The sequence below is a fragment of the Sprattus sprattus genome (assembly GCF_963457725.1).
Source record: "Sprattus sprattus genome assembly, chromosome: 13".
Taxonomy (NCBI): Eukaryota; Metazoa; Chordata; class Actinopteri; order Clupeiformes; family Clupeidae; genus Sprattus; species Sprattus sprattus.
Window position 1 is genome coordinate 16,757,280 of NC_137911.1, and position 20,794 is coordinate 16,778,073.

The window sequence follows — 20,794 nt, forward strand, 5'->3', positions numbered from 1 at the left end:
ATGAGACGGGTTGAGATCATTACTGTCAGACAGCAATTACAGCCTCCCCAAAAAAACACATCCACGCTTTTAACATGCAAAAGCGTAATTATGAACGGCTATGATAAGCTGGGGTACACTCAAGCTGCTCTAAGCTATTTGCTAGGCTTGGTTGGGCTTGAGCAGGATTATATGGTTGAAGCTAAATGCATGGGGGAAACAGTGCATTGTCTAATGATTGCTCTAACAGCCAGCAGTATTAAATTATAGAAACTCCAGCATTAACTCCGATATGGTTGCAATTTTTATAGCTGTCTTTTGGATAGGTCACATGCCATTTTCTACACCGTGTTTCTACAAGTGTTTAATTTATGTGAAAACCAAGACCAGCAAGAGTAAGTTTAGTAAGTGAGTTTAGAAAATCTGATTTACATATTTCACGATTTACAGATCACTCTACCAACTAGATCCAATGATGGCAAAAACCTTGCATTGCTAGTAGTGTGAAATACACATCTACTTTAAGTGCAGGATGATGTAAATGTTTTAATACTCAGAGGAAGAAAATGAACACTTACGTGTGATGTGTGCCAAAGGCAATATCCAGTTTAGCCTGTCAGAACAAAATACCAATTAAATTAAATCAAATTTGTCAATAAAACTTGATTTAACACAACCATATTTCGGAAAATGTACTTTGCCTACTTGAGAAAGCATTTTATTTCTAACAATTACCTTAGCATTCACCAAAGTTTATTCATGATTTCATTTCTGTGACTGAAAAGTGGGTATCCCTGAGGGGATGTATCATCTTAAGCCTGCTACATGTCTCATTTATGCCACAGACAGTAACACACAAACACACACACAGAGGGACTGGCCTCTGCTTCCCCCTGGTGGTCAGATACACACACTGCAGTCATACCTTCCGCTGGGAGAGGGGGAATTTATATTCACCATCTCATTTTCTCCCTCAAACAGATTGGTTAATTGTACTCAACCTGGCAGAAGCGGATGTGGGCATATGGCTGTGCCTGCTGGATCAATCGGGCCTTGGACTCGCGTTTCTCGCCATGAACAATCAAGACAGGTTTATCGCTGAGACACAAACAGATGAGCTCATGTGAGTAGTGTATGTGTGTATGTGTGTGTGTGTTGAGAATGAAAGAGCATAACTTAACTCAGAGGACCGTTCTGTGATTGATAATTAACAAAAACAACTAAAATAATTATTCAAGATTTAGTGTTGCTTTTAGTGCATAAAACATGTTCCTGTTAATGTTCCATGATGTAGTCGGTGTGGTGCAGTTGGATTCATACCTGAACTCCGGAGGGTACTGTTTCACCATCCAAGGGATATCAAAGCAGTAGTTGAACTGCAGAAGTAGATACAAATGCTTCATTAATGCAGACACAACAAAGACTCCCACACACAGATACACCAGAATCAATAAACGCTGTTTGTAGGAGTAAGCAATACTATACCTGCACGGACTCCTTTAGAGTTCCAAACATAGGGGAGAGAATTTCTAGATACACCACACACACACACACACACACACACACACACACACACACACACACACACACACACACACACACACACACACAAAATAACACATCACATTTATATGATAAAACTCCTGAATGAATGAGTATGTATTTGGTGCATCACAAACCACTATTTCACTATTTTCTTTCACATCATGCCATAGTCCATCTCCATGACACAGCCTGTCTAATACTGCCTAGTGTACAACATCACATAACACAGCCTGTCTAATACTGCCTAGTGTACATCACTTCACAGCATGTTTAATACTGCCTAGTGTACATCACTTCACAGCCTGTCTAATACTGCCTGTGTACATCACTTCACAGCCTGTCTCTGAAGCTACGGCCTGGTAGTGTGGTAGCCTGGTACCTCTGATGTGCACGGCTCCAGTGTTGTACTTCTTGTCCAGCCCCACCACTTTGTTTAGATAGAAACGGTACGTCTCAGTCTCCTCGTTGATGCTGGTTTCAAAGTAGTCTGGAGGCTCGTCGATATAATAGGTCCGACCATGGGGGCTGGGTGGCCGAGTATCCTCTTTCTTCACCCTTTTGGGACTGGACTGGACTGGGGCTGCTTTTTTGGGTTGGGCCTGCTGTCCAGCTCGGATGCCCTTGCCTTTGTTGTCATCGTCGTCATCGCTGCTCGACATGGCCCAGCCTGCCCCTGCCTCCTCCGTCTCCCTCTTCCTCTTGACGGAAGGCGAGGGGTTGCTCTCAAACTTCATTGGCTTCTGCTGGTTGGCATGAGCTGTCTGCCTGGCCTCCGAGCCCATTACTAGGACTGAGGGCTTCTCCTCCTCCTTCTTCACCACTAAGGATGGCGCATATTTGACATCGGTGGTGTCTGTGTTTGAGTGAAAGAATGAATCAACCTTCCTTGTTAATGGTTCCGTCTTCCTTGTGTCTTGTTTAGGGGGTTCTACTCGTTCTGTTTTGATGTTGTTTGCTTGGGAGGATGGCACATCATCATCATCATCATCACTATCGGAGAGTGTCCATTTGCCATGTGCACTCTCCTGAGACATTCTTAAACACAGCAAAAACAAACAAATAAATTAGAAATAAATATATAGACAATGCTGTAGTTAAAACATGCATGTCAAATGCCTGCTTACGATATACAAGAGACTGGACATTAATAATGTAACAAACCCCTGACGCCTTGTAGAGCGCCAGTTATTACCCCATTGAATTTCAAAACTTAAAATGATTCATAGCCTTTTCTAACTATGACACGAGTTTTCAAATCATTGCAGCTGCAGTCATCACCTCAACTCCATCTGCAATCAGACCGCAGCTTATACCAGGAATGTGCAGATATCAGATGAGTAATATGGGTATCCTGGCGAAGTCAGATTACTACATCTATGTTGCTGCACATCTATACTGTACTGGACAAGATCATTTTCATTATTCGACCCAATGTTTAAATGCTACTTGCATGTTGCATGCAACATTGGCTGCATAAAAGAAAGACATTTAGACTTACTTTAGCGGCGGTAAAACTGATTTACTATCAGCAAGTTCAATTGTACACGTTTACATGGAATACAATGCTTATGAGTTAGCGGCAGTAATGTGAGTTCATCATTGTTCAGGCAGGAAAGAAGGACAAGAAAACAAAGCAGCTGAGATTTAAGCTCGACGTTTTTTAGTTGACCACGGTGCTCGATTGTCCCATCACATGTGTTCAAAGGCTACTTTGTTGTGTTTTTTTTTTTTGACACAGGATGTCACCCTGTTATTCTTCCCGGCAAACGCTGAAGCGCCGTTATTGGTCCTACTCAGCGTTAAAAAGTATGTAATGTATCGTCTGACGACTTAGTTGCTTCGTGTTAACATATGTTTCCATCATCAGCGATTTTTAAAGTCAATTTTACTGTCGATGAATACGAATAAAAACGAGACATTACTAGTGATCTCCCCGTGCCTTTAACAAATGCATTTGAGTGGCGCGAAGTAAGAAACCAATCGTAATAACGGATAGTTCAGACCCGCCTTTTCAGGAAGAAATTAGTAACCAATGGAGTCAAGACACAGAGTTTCCATGGCAACTTCAAGACGTTCGGTACACAGGCACTGCAGAGCCCTGGGCATTGCTTCTACCAACGTGTGCAATTGCGAAATGTTTTCCACTTTTAGTTTCTGTCAACGCGAACGAAACATAACTGATATGGATACAAAGCGTTTTGAGGAGGTAACCAACGTGTAACAACGATAGCTATGTTTGCTCTATGTGCTAAGAAACCTGTCATGTCCAAAACAAATGAGTTGAGCCAGCTCACGTTAACCGTCTTGATAAGGCTCTTATCATTAGCACTTACTTTACTAGTTTGTGAATTGATCTTGTTTTGGTGTTATTCATGTATGGATTCAGTTGTAAGAACTTATATCTAAAACTTCGAGGTCAGGTTAGGCTACGTACTAACTGTTATTTGTGATGTATCAGATTTACAATGTAAACTGTCTCCACGGTTGTATCGATAAAGGTTTTCCAACTGTGTGACGTTGACAAGAAAGGTTACTTGAGCAGAGAGGACATGAAGCTGGCGGTTGTCATGCTTTTTGGATACAAGCCATCAAAGGTGAATTTTGCTCTGCTTTTTAATTAAAAGTGTATTGCGTGATACCTCGTATGCGTCGTTGTTTCACTAGAGGGCGCCATTGCTCATGTTTTGTAGATGAGGGAATAAGTTGTTCATCTTCCAAGTATAGGTTTCCATGTTAATGCCTTTACTGTCTTCCCTTCCGCAGTCAGAAACTATTCACTTAATGGCCAACTGCACTTCGACAGGTATGACTCATTAAAACGATTTAATTTACTGCTGTTACAATCTCTCCACATCAATATGCATTAGTCAGTCCTATAAGTATATGATTGGAATTTGTAGGAATATAACATAGTTTTGTCAGTCAGCGTTTTTCACAGTTATGCAGTGTTCTATATCAACTGAATTACGCTGAATGTATTTATTCATTATACACCTCTTCTTCTGACTTGATTAGTTTAGATTAGATTTCTTTCAAGTGACTATTTTGGGAAATTGATGGAGAGAGGGAGAGGGAGAGGGTCAGGGCCATGATCTGTGCCCCTGCAGTAGTCCTTTGCCTTGCATCAGAAACTTACCTCATGCACACCTCATCTTTCCAGACAGAACTTCCTTTGTGTCCTCACACAGCATAGATATCCTGGAGGAGTGATGTGCACACAGAGTCCAGCAGTGTATCCAGTGCAGTAGGCCTAACCTAGCAACCGCTAGCTTACAGTGTGTTTATGTAGGCTATATTTACACATGCTTGAAGCGTAAACATTGTCTCACTGTCATTCACAGCCATGCTTTACTTTGCATCATAAACAGCATTGGACATATTCAAATTATGGGCACTGTAGATATAGCAAATACTGTGTTATTTTTTATGCATAGAATCTGTTTATACATTCATTATGGAGCAAGTATCTTTTCTTGGCCTTAAGGTATACTCTTGCACGCATTACAGTGCTCTATTCGCCCTGCATAGTGTCAGTTGGTCACTTAGCAGGGTAAGAAGCTGTAAACAGCCACTTACGGTTTCATCTATGCTATTTTATTGGCTTCAGCAGTTTCAGTTCATACCCATTTTTACTATGTGGTGAAAAATAAGCCTGAGCTTGATATATGCTATTTGATAAATGGTTTGAAAACATCAGAATTGATAACCTGGACTAATACATATTTCTAAGAAATGATGTGCTGGTGCCCTCAACCATACAATCTCGCAACCCACAACCACAATTGTTTTCATTATTAAATTGCAGGGTTGGTTCATTTGAAGTGCCGTTAAAGGCCTTGTAAATGCACACTGTAATGGGCTTCATTGAGGTGTTAGAGCCGGGTTGTTCTCGGTGATAAGCTCCATGGCAACCATAGTAATGTCGTGCAATTCCCTAATTTTTTTAGGTGCTGAGAGAAGTCATGTCTCTTAAATGAGATGCAATGCTGTATGAAAGGAGGCTTCACTTAGATTTTGTGTAATCGTTTTACGCACTGCTGGTAATTAAAGAGGGCTGACAAAAGGCAGTAAATAATTTCTGGCATGGAACATGCGTGGGCCCTCTGACAGACAGGAGCGCTGAAGAAGACGATGAGAAGGCGGGGGTGAGGGGCGCCAGTTGGCGAGACCTTTTTTTTTATGCGAGGGGAGACATTGAATGGTTGAAGACCTAGATAAGTAAGTAATTTGTCTCTTGTTTTCTGCCACGAGCAAATTGCTTTTGTATACTGGCCCATAGGAAAGCAGAAGATAATCTAGTTAGGGTGGCACGCTTGGTGTGAGGAAACACTCCACCATTAAATCTCGCTCAGAGCAAACGGAGAATTAAATTGCTCCTCTTCTGGATTTCATGTGATTACTAAATTAGTGATGGTGGGGAGCGAGTGGGTTGAAGAGTGGTGAGACGTGGGCTTGGCTAGACTGTCTCTGGCTCTTTTGGCAGACACTGATAGAGGGAGAGAGAGAGAGACGGAGCACATTTACGGTTCCTTAGTGTACCCTACGGTACTCAGTGTCTGCCTTTGTCTAACCTACATTTCTGCCCAGCTCTCTGCGTCTGTGTCTCCGTGTCTTCACAGCAGTGGGGGACTATTTAGAATCCTGTGAAGAGCAGGCATAGCAAATGGTTATGACTGCAATTATTTCATAATGTCTGAGGCCTTAAGCACTACCCTACCATATACATATATATTTATATAAATTATATATATATATATATATATATATACAGTATATATATATATATGTGTGTGTGTGTGCAAAACTGTGTGTTTGTCTGCATTCACATTGTATGCTTTGAATCACTTGCGTGCAGTAATTTGTATGCGTGCTATAAGCATATTGCAGTTGGAAGTACATTTGCTAGTACATTAGACACATGTGTTTATGGTGCACATAGTATTTACACAACCCACACTGGCATCAGTGGAGAATGGATTGCACGGCTGAAACTAATGTGTAAATTAACTGTACCAAGCAGCTGATGAAAAAACTGAACCCATGCCTCGGCAGCATTTTTAGAGCATAGGTGTCAGGGAGAGAGAGAGAGAGAGAGAGAGAGAGAGAGAGAGAGAGAGAGTGGGGGGTAAAGCGAGAAAGAGATAGAGTGAAAGAGAGAGGGATAGATAAAAGGTTGGGATTGAGGAAAAGAGGGAGAGACAGCGAGAGAGAGGTGGGGGTAGAGAGAAGGGAGGCTAGACAAAAAGAGGGACAGGAAGAGAGAGGGGGGATAGAGAATGAGAGGGAAGAAAGAGAGGTTGTAAAAGGATGTCTGCTTTGCATTCACATCTTGTCGGGCGCAGCAAACATCCAGTAAAATATTGTTTGTATCAAATAGTTTGCCCCTCCTCCCCAACCTGTGCTCCAGTTGCCTGGTGATTGGAGAGGTGTGACAGAGCATAGATGGCCACACTTTAAAGAGCTCCAATAGACGACACAGCATGTGTTACATGTGTGGGTGTGTGAGTGAGTGTGTGAGTGTGTGTGTGTACGTGTAGGTGTGTGCTTAAGTGTGTGTTTAGTATGTTAGTGATTTAACATATTTGTAGGTATGAAAATGTGTTTATTGTATGTCAGTGACGTAACCATGTTTGTGCACATACATGTGTGTGTGTGTGTGTGTGTGTGTGTGTACGTTTTTTATTTCATGTTCGTGATTTTGGAGCATGATGACAATGATTACACTTGTATGTGTTTGAGGGAGTATGTCTGTGCATCCAACAGCATTTTCAAGCAACTGCTTTGCATATGTTAGAATGTGTCTAAATATATACCTCAGACAGCAGTGGCCTTCTGTGTGCATTTGATACATGTGTGAGGAGTGTGTGTGCATGTGAGTGTGAGGAGGGAGTGTGTGTGTTAGGCGGGTCTGTGGAGTATGATTGTTTGAGGAGTGTGTGTGATGTAGCTTTGTGTGTGCGTGTGTGTGTGTGTGAGGAGGGTCTGTGTGTGTGTGTGTGAGGAGGGTGTGTGGAGTATGTTTGTGTGTGTTTGTGCTTGTGTTTGTGGAGGGTGTCTGTGCGAGTGTGTGTAGTGTGTGTGTGTGTGTGTGTGTGCATGGTGGGTGTGTGTAGTGTGTGCATGGAGGGTGTGTGCAGTGTGTTTGCGTGGGATTTAGATGTTTTTTATATGTTTGCATGTTTTGGTGACTCAACATGCTCCAGTATCCCAGTGTGTGTGTGGGTACACAGGTGATTTCTGGTGCATGTCTCGAACTTGTGTTAGGCTGACTGTGTGTTTGTGTTCTACCATGTATTAGATTGATTGATTGATTGTGTGTGTGTGTGTGTGTGTGTGTGTGTGTGTGTGTGTGTGTGTGTGTGTGTGTGTGTGATTGTGTGCTTGTGCTTGTGTATGTGTTCTTGAGTGTGTGTGTGTGTGTGTGTGTTTGTGTGCATGTAAAGTGTGTTCCCTGGTGCAAAGTGACAAATGACGCAGACCGCTGGGTGACTCATGCTGGAGTTGGGAGGAAAGGAGAAGCGATGAGCAGAGAGGATGGAACACAGGAGAGCAGAGGAGTGGAGAGGAGAAGGAATGTGGGAAAGGAGATGAGATGAGAGGAGAGGAGAGGAAAGGAAAGGAGTGGAGAGGAGAGGAAACGAGTGGAGAGGAGAGGAGAGGGGAGGGGAGGACAGGACAGCACAGCAGAGTGGAGCACGGAGGAGATGAATAGAGTGGAGGAGGGGAATGGAACTAATGGGAATTACCTACTCTCCTCTCTCCCTCCCTCTCTCTCTCTCCTTTGCCTTTATTCTGACTCCTTTCCACTTTCCTCTTGTCTTCTCTTTTCTCCTCTCTTATCTCTTTTTCACTGAGGACCTTTCCTTGTCTCTCCACTCCTCTCTTCTCCTCTTCCCTGCTTTTCTCTCCTCTCCAGTTCTTCCCCTTCTTTCCCCCTCCTCTTCTCTCCTCTCCTTCCTTCCTTCCCCTCCTCCCTCTCCTCCTCTCCTCTCCTCTCACCTGCCCTTTTCACACTGTGTGGCTTTTCACTTCTTTCCTCTCTGCTCCCCTCTACTTTTCTCCTCTCCTCCCTTCCTTCCCCTCCTCCCATCTTATACTTTCCTTCTTTTCCCCCTTCTCCTGTCTCCTCTTTACCGTTAATCCTACTCTTAAGACAGACTGACAGACTGACATGATTTTTGGAGGAATCTACACTGCACACATCCTTTCATTTACTGGCACACTCGAATATTTCACTGTGTGTGTGTGTGTGTGTGTGTGTGTGTGTGTGTGTGTGTGCTGTGTGTGCTGTGTGTGTGCTGTGGTGTGTGTGTGCTTAATTCCAAGGTGGCTAGTAGACGTTTGTATCTGCATATGCCAGATTTGTTTGATGAATTGTGTGTGTGTCTGCCTGATAATATATGCTCATAGTGTGTACCAAATATGTGTGTGTGTGTGTGTGTGTGTGTGTGTGTGTAAATGTGTGTTTGCACAGCTATTGTCAGTGTAGACTCCTTTCCTGATTTAGAGGAGCTGCAGTATTCATTCGACAGCTGATGGAATTAATGTTAGCGTTGGGTCTGTTTTGCATGCTGTCTTCTCACTTAATACATTTCCCTTTAATCTGCTCAGATCTGATGAATCCCTGTATAGCTGACACTCTGACCTTTCGCTAAGGTTGTCTTCCAATGAATATTCTCTGGGCCCCTGTCTTTTTTTTTCCTTTTTTGCCTCTTTTTTAATATATATATCTTCAAGATACTCAAGCGCTAATCCTCATGGCTGTGTTGATTTAATCCACACATTATGCAATTGAAAAGCCCTGGGTCCCAGGTGCAGATGCTTGTCGGTAGTCAGTAGTACTTTGATGGCATCTCCGTGGCTGCTTGAGTTTGTTTGCCACTAGCAGCAATGGAGAGTGAACCAATAAGCCTGGCCTTAGGACCTCTCTCTCTAGTATTACTGTCCCCATCCCCATCCTCGTTTGGTTTGCTTAAGTCTTCGTACCACATACACACCAACACATGTATTCACACACACACACACACACACACACACACACACACACACACACACACACACACACACACACACACACACACACACACACACACACACACACACACACACACACACACACACACACACACACATAGTCTGAGCTCAGTCAGTCTGTGGCCGCCCCTCTTGGTGTGTGTCGTGGCGTGGTTTGGTGTGGTGTGGTGTGGTGTCTCAGAGAGAGATAAGTTTTCCTGCAGGTGCGCGTGGGGACATATAAGGCTATTCCTGCGGCCATTCACATGACTGCCATGTAAAGGATGTGCAGGCACTTCACAGGAGAGCAGGAGAAACCCATCTCTTTTCCCTTACTGTACTCTCTCTCCAAGTCACTGACAATGTCTGACTTTCTTCACATAAATGGTGTTTAGACAAAGGTCTGTGGTCAATTGTTAATAAAAATAGTTTATATACTCTCTAACTCTCTCTCTCCCTTTCTCTCTCTCTTTCTCTCTCTCTCTAACTCTCTCTCCCTTTCATTCTCTCTCTTTCTCTAACTCTGACACTCTCTTTCTGTCCTATGCCCAATCTCTCTAACTTGAACTCTAACTCTGATTCTCTCTTTCTGTCTCTCACCCCTTCCCTTCTAAATGTTCTCTCTGTCTTTCTCTCGTTCCCTTTTTGTCACTCTCCCTCCCCCGCTCTTGGCTCTTTTTGATAGGGGTCCCTCTGGAGCAGTTTGTGCCTCTCATGGGGAAGAAGTTGTCTGTGGAGTATCGCAATGAGAAGACGAGGCGGATCTTCAATGCGTTTGATGCTCAGTGTATGTTCACTCTCTCCCACTCTCTCTCCCTCTCTTTCTCTCTCAAACTCAAATTCAAACAAGCTTCATTGGCATGACTGTGGAACAGTATTGCTGAAACAATACAATACATGAAAATATATCGAATCTAGTTACATTTTTATAAGTGTTTCCAAGTGTTTCTGTTTTATATAGCCAAATTGTTCTTTGGTTTCCCAGAGTTTGTTCCAGTTTTGCCAGAAGCTGTTTGTATTTATAGATTCTTTCAATCAACGCGTAGTATTTGTTTTTTTGGGTCCATGTGTTTTTTCTGTGTGTTTTTGTACTGATTGTCAGTATTCAGTATTAGATTTAGCTTTGTCCTTATTGCTGATTAATGAAATATATTTGTCCTTTAGTATTAAATGAATGCCTTCGTCATTGTGAGGGTATATTTGGTTTTTGCCCGAAAAATGTCTTTTCTCCTCCATTAACATGGAGAAACACTCCTCTTTATGGTAAGGGGATTTAAAAGGAGGGATCTATATATATGCTGCGCATAAGAAAATATCATTGGTTGTAGAGACGGCCTCTTTTTTTATTTTCAGCTAAATGCAACATTCTCCTGTTTTAATGGTTTCCAATGAATGTGTCAGTTCTGCCTAAACCATATTAGCATTCCCCCTGAGTCTCTGCCCTGTGTTACCCCTTTTAGTTTTGTCGATGAAAATACTATTTTCCCTGAAGCCTATTAGACAGCCAGTTGACAAATCTCCCCAGATCCATGTCTCTTGTAAAATTAGGATGTCAGAGGTCTTGTCTGGATTTTTAGTCTTAACAGCCAATATTGAGGAACTTAGGCCCTGCATATTCCAACATGCAATTTTCAATGCTGAATTAATTCATATTTAGGCTCTAGCTATTTTACATAAACAACATTGATGTTTATGTTTAACAGCTCTAGGAATATTTTTTAATCTATTTATACATCTATATACAATTTACATACCTATACACATATAGGGGTGTTGGTGGTACAGAAGTTAGCGTGTCCACCCTCCAAGCGGTAGACCCGGCCATTTTGATTGCATCCTCAGTGAAACTCTGCTGTTGCTGTAGTAGGCTGTAAGGCTGGGCAGGAGCTGGCCTTTGGACGTTTGGACGCCTTTTCCTGGTCATGGGCTGTCCAAAGAGGGGTGGCCTAGAGCTATCCACTGGGTTGTTCCAATGCCTGTGAGGGAGTTGTTGAGGCGGAGGGACTTGCTGGTGTGTTTGGGAAAGGTCCTGTAAAGTGCTTCTTCAGGTGTGGAAAGGCTCTCTCTGTGTGGTGCTGAGGGTGCGATCGAGAGCCACATCCTTCAGGGTCTTGGCAAGAGCTGGCATTGCTTCTCTGTGGAGGTGGAAGTGGTCATAGAGGCCGTTCTGGTTGAGGGTGGGTTGTAGAATCAGAAAAACTGATGATGACTGATGGAAGAAGCACTGAAGTCCCTGGATCTTGCTCTTTTAGCATTTTAATGTAGTGGGTGGCAGTGAAGAGATTGATGCAGTTGCTCCAGTTGTTTTTCACTGATTTTTCCGTCAGGCATGACAATTCTCTCGTATGTGCATCACTGTCTTCTTTTAACTGCCTGAGTTCTCCTGTCATCAAAGATAGCTGCCACCCTTTTTTTTTTCTATATTTGTGTTTATGGGTGCTGTTGGGGTGGGTTCCAGGTTACTCATAGTCCCTCTCAGTTGAACCAGCTATATCTCCACATTTGTAAGCTGCTCCTTCACATTGGCAGAAACAAAATCTCTGTAGAGTTATCGGGGTCACCGTCGTCAGCAGATTTCTCCTCCGTGAGTTTGCTTTGTGTCGCTCTGAACCAAGATCTTTGGAACCATGTTCTTTTGCAGATTAACCTTTTTCTCTCTTTCATAGAATGTTTATTCTAACTGTTTCAGATTTGTAAATGTATCCTTGTTGCATAGTCCGAATCTCCATTCTCGTGTATCTGTAATTTCCATTCATCACTGACACCCTTTTTGAATGATGGTGGAGCAATGGTGTGTAATTGTAGTGTGCCATGTATCTGGGTTGTTTAAAAAAAATATAAGGTTGCAGATTCCTCTGTTCTGAAACTGGTCTGTAAAGAGCCTCTGGTCTTTTCTTTGGTTATGTAGCAAAGACTTCCCCTTTTCTTAATTCTTCCGAAAGGTGGTCATCAAGCTCTCTCTCTCTCTCTCTCTCTCTCTCTCTACCTGTCTTTGAACATCACATACATTCCTGATTCTATGCATTACTGGGGGCTTCATCTCGGGTGTCTGATCAGCAGAATGATAGATGTCCTTCACAGCTCCTCTGAAGGCTGGATCTTTTAAGCCAAATGAAGGGCTGTGAGCATGTCACACGTGCAGCCGTTTCCCTGCCACTGTAACAAAGTCATAATGCATCCCGTGCCTGCACAGAGTGCTCGTGCATAGACGCTCAGCAGTAATAAGAAGCCACGCAGTGCTGTGTAGTTATCAGCGCGGAAGTGGGGCAGGCAGGCATCGCCAGAGCCACTGCTGTCCCAGAAACCCTGACTCAGATTGGGGCATGATTCACAGGGTTCAGATGCAGGCCACTTCCAGAGGTGCCCTCATGCCCCTGCGCCCATCCCCCCATCTCTTTCTCTCTCTCTCTCTCTCTCTCTCTCTCTCTTTCCACAGCCCTCTACCCACCCAGGGCTACAGGAAACCTCAGTCTACTGGAGACGCAGTTTAATGACCAAGAGACCCAGTTTCATCCACTGTATCTGTTTTAAATATATCCTTTGAAAAATAGGTTTGCCTCTCTAAACCACGGCATAGTCCATTTAAGCTCAAACAATGGCAGTTGCTTTGTTTGTTAAAAGTCCATTAGTCAAGGTAATGTTTCAATCCAGTAGCACACAAAGGCTTGCAGTTTTTCCCGTTCCCCAACAGAGGGCGCTAGGTGCCCTACTCTACCTGTCTGGCTCCTTTTCCTCTCCCCGTTAAATGGGGCATTGATCCATGCTCTGCCATCGCCCCGATCCATTGTAGCAGGGCCGCTTCCTGGGCCGACTGGCGAGGTTGCTAGTTTCATAAATAAATAGGATTTGTGTTTCATTTCTTCTCGTGGCCCTGCCGCTCCATCTCTCCCCCCCCCCCCCTCTCTCTCTCTCTTACCCTTACTTCTGCCCGGCCTCTGTAGGCATGGAAACCTGCGCATGGCAACGAGCGGAGCGGTCGATACAGCTGTAAGTCAGCTGCTTAATTTAGGCCACCGCTAAAAACTCCCAGAGTGCCTCTCTTCTTTCCGTGGCCAACTTCCTGCTTGTGACCTGCAATTCTTGAAACATATCTTGTCGAATTCAAAGTCTGCTAGGTCGCCTTCAAGCTTATTACATTTACCGTTTTTTTCAGATTGCGCCTGTCTCTTGTGAAGTTGTTTGCTGGGTATTCCATCGAGAGACGGGGGTATAATTAACTAAATTAATTTTGTTACTGAATGTATTTCAGCTGGCTAGTTGGGGGACGGAGTGTGTGTGTATGTGTGTGTGTGTCTGTGTGTGTGACCATAGCGAGAGTGTACCAGGTGACTTTGATTCAATCTGGTTGAAATGGCCTAGGGATCCTACTTCATTAGCCCCACTTGACCCGCCATTAAAGAGGGAAACGCTTGTGTTTGAGAAGGCCTCCTTGTGCATGCGAAAGCCTCTCCCTCTGCAGAGCACGCTCAGTCACGCCTGGGTGACGTTGGTCTCCGGTACTCATTCTCGCCGCAGTCCCTCAAGGACTGAGCCTTAAATCTTTAAATCTTTACACCTTACACCTTCTCTTCTCTGGACAGCTCCATACCAGAGCAGTGAATGGGAGAGAAACCAGAGGGCACAGCCAGCTCTGGTCTACGCTGAGAGAAAAGTCACGAACTCTGAAGGAGTATTTGCATGCTAGAAATGCAGTGGCCCACTAAGTCAACTGTTTGTGTTGGAGCTCCTGCAACTCCCACTCCTACGCTGGATCATCAACAGAACAGGGCCAGAACAGGACGGAACATGACCAGAACATGACCAGAACAGGGTTAGAACATGACCAGAACAGGGTCGGAACATGACCAGAACATGACCAGAACAGGGTTAGAACATGACCAGAACAGGGCTAGAACAGGGCCGGAACATGACCAGAACAGGGACGCCACAGGGACAGATCCATGCAAGCCATGTCAGCCATGATTCCACAAAGATGTTTATAAAACAAAAAACGAGTGGGAAGTTGACTGAAGTGGCATTTCCTGCAAGTAAACTACAGTTTATCGTAGTTGTGATTCTTTGTCAAAGTCCACCACTAACTGATCAAAAGAAGTGGTCAGAAGCTTCCTGTGTGTGGAAGGGGGAATCGTTGAATTCACAAACAGAAGCGGTAAGAGTCCCACCTGCTTAGATGTAGTGAATGTGAGTAAACACATGCTGATGTACAGTGAATGCACTTAATTTGTTGCTAATGCTGCCATGTTTTCTCAAGCACTTGACATCGTATCTTCCCTTTGAGCAGACATGACTGAACACGAAACACATGTATGAATACATTACAAACAAACAAGCCCTGGAGCATCCTTTGACAAGGAAGACAGTCTGTATCATAGCCCAGCGTCTCTCTCTTCTAGCCTCTGGCGGATTGAGGGGGAATAAAAAAAAGTGTCTGTTCCCTTGCCAACTTAGCTTAAAAACCCGATGTCCAGACTTTGGCTGTCTGATAGCCCTGACAGGATGCCAATAATGGTGTGTGTCTGTGTCCGCCCCCCTCACACACATACACACACACTGTGCAGAGCGCCGAGGGAATAGTGTGATGATGCCCCCCCTCAATAACGCCAACCCCCCCACCTCAATCTGTGTCTTCAATGGCCGACAAATCGAGGGGAAACGGTGCCTAAGTGGCACTCTTTCGCCTCACGTACAGACAGCAGGCCCGTCTATCACAGAACCTCATAGAGTCTGTCAGTGCTGGAACCCTGTCATTTTCCAGTCTGTGTGTGTGTGTGTGTGTGTATTTGTGTGAGTGTGTTAGTGTATGAGAGAGAGAGGCAGAGAGAGAGAGTGTGTGTATGTGTTAGTCTATGTGAGTGTGAGTGTGAGTGTGTGTGTGTGTGTGTGTGTGTGTGTGTGTGTGTGTGTGTGTGTGTGTGTGTGTGTGTGTGTGTGTGTGTGTGTGTGTGTGTGTGTGTGTGTGTGTGTGTGTTTGTATGCATGTATGTGTGGATATGCACTTCCCAGTAAAGAAAACTGTAGTGTCTGTCAGTGTCAGTGTCACCACTCACCAGTTCAATACCCATACTGCACTTCACTCAGCAGTCAGTTATTTATTCATATTTACCACTATTTATCTCCTTTACGTGTTTTACTCATAGTGTCTTTCAACTCCTAGTTTATCCATGAGAAAATTCCTCTTCATCTCTGGTCTATTGAATTCAATTCTATTAAAAAACTGTTTTTCATGTGTAATTGAGGGTTTAGAGACAAACTACCATGGGTGCAGCTACCATTTTGACTCTAACTGCCACTGATTGGCAGATGCCTTGTCACTGTTCAATGACATGCTGTCATAGAGGAGTGACAGCCAACTGTTTTAAGTTGCATATTAATAGATAAAGAGAGAAAGAGAGAGTGTTGAACACTGTGTGTTCAAAGCAGCTGGGACTGAGCATGTAAAGCCTGTAGTTTTTCACTGTCCTCCTTGTAGAAGAGCGACCCTGTGGTCTTGGCTCTAGCCTGTTCCCCCGGCGGTTCTCCTGGGCACGTTGGCATGCTCTCCGTGTCTCTCATTTAATCCCCCCTGCGTTCTCTCACTTCGATCATCAATTCAGCAGACGAACTAAATAGATTCCCCTCTCATTCCTGCCTTCGGATGGGGCCACGGCGAGGCCCCTCAGGGGACCCATCGCCTGCAAATCAAAGTTTCCAAGTTGCCCAAGACCCGAAGTGACACGCAGCTGCTCCCGCGAGCGCTCAGGAAATGGCACTCACACAGGAAAGACAGCACAACACTGGGCTCCTCACGTAGTATCTTACCCTGTCTCTCTATCTCTTGTCTCTCACTCTATGTATTTCTCTCTCTCTATCTCTCTCCCTCTCTCTCTCTTTTTTTGTCCTTCAGTTTTCCTTTTAATCTGTCTTTCTTTCTCTCGCTCTCGCTCTCTCTCTCTTGCTGCAGCTCATTGTCTTTAATCATCTTTTCTAAACCACAACCCCTCAAATTAGAACCTAGAAAAGTTCCTGATCACAATCACTGATGTGAACACTCCCCAAGCCAAAGAACATGGGGTGATTTATTAAAAATATTATCAAAAATATTTATCTGTGGTCATCTTTCATTATTGTCATCTTTCCCATCTCGTAGTTTCTTACCTGATGATAACTATCTGTCTTTGTCTGTCTGTATGTCAGTCTGTGTTGTGTTTATTTTTGATTTTTTTAGTTTGTTTGTTTACCCACCCATTTCTGCTGTGGGGTCTCATGCTGTGTGTGTTTTGTGTTCCTCCCGCAGGTCGTGGCTTCCTAAAACTGGAGGACTTCAAGCGTGCGTTCAACCTCGTGGCACCACGACTGCCAGAGAGGACGGTGTTGGAGGCTTTTCGGTAAGACCACAATGTGGCTGCGTGCATATGTGTGTGTGTGTGTGTGTGTGTGTGTGTGTGTGTGTGCGTGTGTGTTTGTGTGTGTGTATCAGAGAAAGTGAATGTGTGTGTGTGTGTATCAGAGAGAGTGATTTTTTTTTTTTTATTAAGTTTTCCATCGCTTCTCACTGCTCCGCTTAACACTCGAAAACAATATCATGGGATGGAAACGGTTTAGTGTGGGTTGGAGTCTGCCGCCTGGCCTGAAACCTCCAGCAGAACTAAACGTGAAGAAAAGAAATAAATAGATAAATAAATGAATGAGATGTGGTGGAGGTCCTGTCCAGGCAGCTGTGCGCTGTGCTGGGGCGGCCAACAGAGATGGCTGCAAATGGGGAGCGCAGCAGGAGGGTGGTGGGTGCTGGGGGGGGACATCTCTCACTCTCAGTCTCAGGGACTCCCAGGGGGGCAGCGCTGGCATGGTGGAGGCTGCAGACTGATGGTGTGTGAATGTGTGTGAGATTGTCTGCTTGTGTGTGGATGCACAATGTGTATGTGCATGCGTTTGAGTGCTTGCAAGTGTGCGTTTGTCCATGTGTGTGGGTTTGTTTGTCCGTGTGTGTGTGTGTGTGTGTGTGTGTGTGTGTGTGTGTGTGTATGTGTTTGTGTCCGTGTGTTTGGGTGTGTGTAGACTGCTGTGGAATGGAGCCAGTAGAGACCCAGCTGCATCGTTAAGGAAGGTTAGGTTTTGGTGCCCACTCCGTTACCTCCCGCAGAGCCTGAAAAATGGGCTTTATTTATTTATTTATTTTCCTTTTATTTGTTATTTATTTATTTACCGTCATTGGTTCCCTCCACCCACATCTCAATCTCACTTCGCCACCACTCTGTCTTTCGCTGTCTCTTTTCTGTCTACCTAATGGCTTACTGTGGTTGCCAACAGGTGGCTACTCCCTTGCGACTCTGTGTGTGAATGTGTGAGGGTGTGTCTGGGGAGGGAGCTGCAAGTAGGTGGTATTTTTCTATGTCTCTGGTTGTGTGACGCTGGTAGGGTATGTACTGTATGTGTGTGTATGTGGGTGTGTGTTTGTATTTGAATTTGTCTCTGCATATGTGTGTCTGTGTGCATGTGTGTGTGCATTTTATTGTGTGCCTGTGTGTCTGTGTGCGTTTGCATTTTATTGTGTGCATGTGTGTCTGTGTGCGTGTGCATTTTATTGTGTGCATGTGTGTCTTTGTGTGTCTGTGTGTGTGCAATTTCACATGTGTCCTCAGCTTCACCGGCAGACATGTTGATGAAGACTTGTAGCATTTGTGTATATGTGTGTGCGTATGCGTGTGTGCACATTTCTGTGTATGAGTGTGTGTGTCTGGCAGCGTTGTGTATTCCCTGAGGTGTGTCCGCTTGGCCGTGTAGGGAGAGACTCGTCTCTCTCAGCCCTCCTCAAGCTCTGCTGAGTTTCCCAAAGTAGGACGACCACTCCGGGCTGCTGTATGCTAGCACGCTATTATCATTCTCCCAGCTCCCGCTGCTGTATGCTAGCACGCTATTATCATTCTCCCAGCTCCCGCTGCTGTGTGCTAGCACGCTATTATTATTCTCCCAGCTCCCGCTGCTGTATGCTAGCACGCTATTATCATTCTCCCAGCTCCCGCTGCTGTATGCTAGCACGCTATTATCATTCTCCCAGCTCCCACTGCTGTATGCTAGCACGCTATTATCATTCTCCCAGCTCCCGCTGCTGTATGCTAGCACGCTATTATCATTCTCCCAGCTCCCGCTGCTGTATGCTAGCACGCTATTATCATTCTCCCAGCTCCCGCTGCTGTATGCTAGCACGCTATTATCATTCTCCCAGCTCCCGCTGCTGTATGCTAGCACGCTATTATCATTCTCCCAGCTCCCGCTGCTGTATGCTAGCACGCTATTATCATTCTCCCAGCGGCACAATATGTAGCCTTATAGGATTCTCCCGACAGCATCATATACTTTTCTATACACTTATCTTAATTCATTGTTTATTTCATGTATCTAATTTATTGTATGTTATTCCATCCTTACAATTGTACTAATATTGTTGCTGTCAAATAAACAGTTCTGAGTTCTGAGTTCTGAGATCCCGCTGCTGTGTGCTAGCACGCTATTATCATGTCTTGTACATGCATCCATATCTTGTGTTCATATATGTGTGTGTATGTGTGTGAAAGAGAGACCACCTGGCTGATTTGTCTTTCAAGGGGAGGAAGAGGTATGGTGCTGGGTGCCAACCCTGTCTTCCCTGTCAGTTACATGCATCCATATGTTTGTATAACTGTGTGTGTGTGTGTGTGTGTGAGTGTGTGTGTGTGTGTATCTCAGGTGAAAAAAATCTTCAGTAGTAGAGAGATGTGGTGTTTGCCACTTAACATACAGCCCTGAACTGATTTATTGTGTGGTGTGGTCACGTGTGTGCGAGAGCAAGAGTTAGGCTTTTTATTTAGCCTTTGTGTTGTAGTGTATTTGTGCATGGGTGTAAGTTCTTTGTGTGTTAGAGAGTTGATTTCAAATGTGTGTGTGTGTGTGGGTGTGTTTGTGTGTGTGAGTGTGTGTGGGCGTGTGTGGTTGTGTCTGTGTGTCAAACAGATTTAGCTCCTAACAAGCTCTGCAGACCTCCATGAGAGTGTGTGCATGAGATCTCTGTGTGCACCTGATTTCAGCCACGTTCCGTTCAGATTCACTGTTGGCTTCATCATACTAGGTAATGGATTTGGCTCATACAGTGTGCAACACTACAGCCTTTTGTTCAGTAAAGTGTGTGTGTGTGTGTGTGTGTGTGTGTGTGTGTGTGTGTGTGTGTGTGTGTGTGTGTGCACCTGGCCCCCGCAGCACATCCCTGCCTGAGTGTGTAGAGCACACAGGTCCTGAGCCAGCCCACCAGAGACGCACGCTCAAAGTCATAACCTTCACGCCGCTCTGCCATCCTTTTTCTTCTCTCTCTCTCTTTCTCTAACTCGTCTCCTCTCCACTCCTCTCCTCCCGCTCTCTCCTCTCCACTCCTCTCCTCACCTTCTTCTCCTCTACTCTCCTCTCCTCCCCTCCCACCCTTGTCCACCTCTCCTCCTCTCCCTCTCCTCTTCTCTTCTCCACTTCTCTCCTCCTCTTCCTCTCCACTTCTCCTCTCCACTTCTCGCCTCCTCTCCCTCTCCTCTCCTCCCACTCTTCTCCTCTCAACTCCTCTCTTCTCCCTCTCCGCTCCTCTCCTTTGACCTCCTCTCCTCTCCTCTCCACTCCTCTCTCCTTCTCCTCTCCTCCCCCTCCTCTCCCCTGCTCTCTTCTCCTGTGTCATCTTGCTGCCTGTAATGCAGTGTGGCTCTGAGCGGCAGGCGTGTATGAGACGGGAGAAGAAAGCAGTGAAAGCGGGAAAGGAGGGACGTCAGGCGAGATAGAGGGGAAGAAAGCGGGTGAGCGTGGAAAGGGAGAGATACGCAGCTTAGCTGAAGTGTTGTGTTTGGGAGGTTTATCTGGCAGCCCAGGGCAGTGTTTAGGACATATTATCACAACAAAGTGAGAGATAATAATGCCTTGCCTTAGGTGCCTTACTCAAAGCAGCCGTGTTGGCTTGGTCCGTCACAAACAGCTTGGCTTTTTTCATGTGCACCTTGAAAAACCCACCCCAGCATCTGTCTATACATGTGTTTATGTATGTGTGTGTGTGTGTGTGTGTGTCTGTTTATGTATGTGTGTGTGTTCATAAGTGGGGGCGTTCTGGGGTCCTTCTCAGAGCAAAAGACCAGTACCCTAACTCTGTCCTCTATGTATGTATCTGTATATATCCATATGGGGTTTTGTGTGTGTGTGTGTGTGTGTGTGTGTGTGTGCTTGTGTGTTTTGGACAGAGAGCAGTCCCCTTGTCCTGCTCCTTTTGCATTGTAAT

The 20,794-nt window shown here is 44.8% G+C and overlaps 2 protein-coding genes across 2 annotated transcripts in view; one reads left to right on the forward strand and one right to left on the reverse strand.

Moving 5' to 3' along the window:
- The window catches only part of tdp1 (tyrosyl-DNA phosphodiesterase 1), a gene marked incomplete at its 5' end in the record, with an annotated part of 27,536 nt that extends 24,978 nt beyond the window's left edge, over positions 1-2,558 (reverse strand). The window contains 5 exons of the mRNA XM_080849980.1: positions 558-592; positions 981-1,077; positions 1,300-1,355; positions 1,465-1,508; positions 1,904-2,558. Coding sequence (XP_080706106.1) covers positions 558-592; positions 981-1,077; positions 1,300-1,355; positions 1,465-1,508; positions 1,904-2,558 — 887 coding nt within the window. The remainder of the gene's footprint in view (positions 1-557; positions 593-980; positions 1,078-1,299; positions 1,356-1,464; positions 1,509-1,903) is intronic.
- A 1,100-nt stretch (positions 2,559-3,658) lies between these two features.
- Positions 3,659-20,794, forward strand: part of efcab11 (EF-hand calcium binding domain 11) — a gene marked incomplete at both ends in the record, with an annotated part of 54,653 nt that continues 37,517 nt past the window's right edge. The window contains 5 exons of the mRNA XM_080849819.1: positions 3,659-3,730; positions 4,023-4,118; positions 4,288-4,327; positions 10,223-10,324; positions 16,811-16,901. Coding sequence (XP_080705945.1) covers positions 3,659-3,730; positions 4,023-4,118; positions 4,288-4,327; positions 10,223-10,324; positions 16,811-16,901 — 401 coding nt within the window. The remainder of the gene's footprint in view (positions 3,731-4,022; positions 4,119-4,287; positions 4,328-10,222; positions 10,325-16,810; positions 16,902-20,794) is intronic.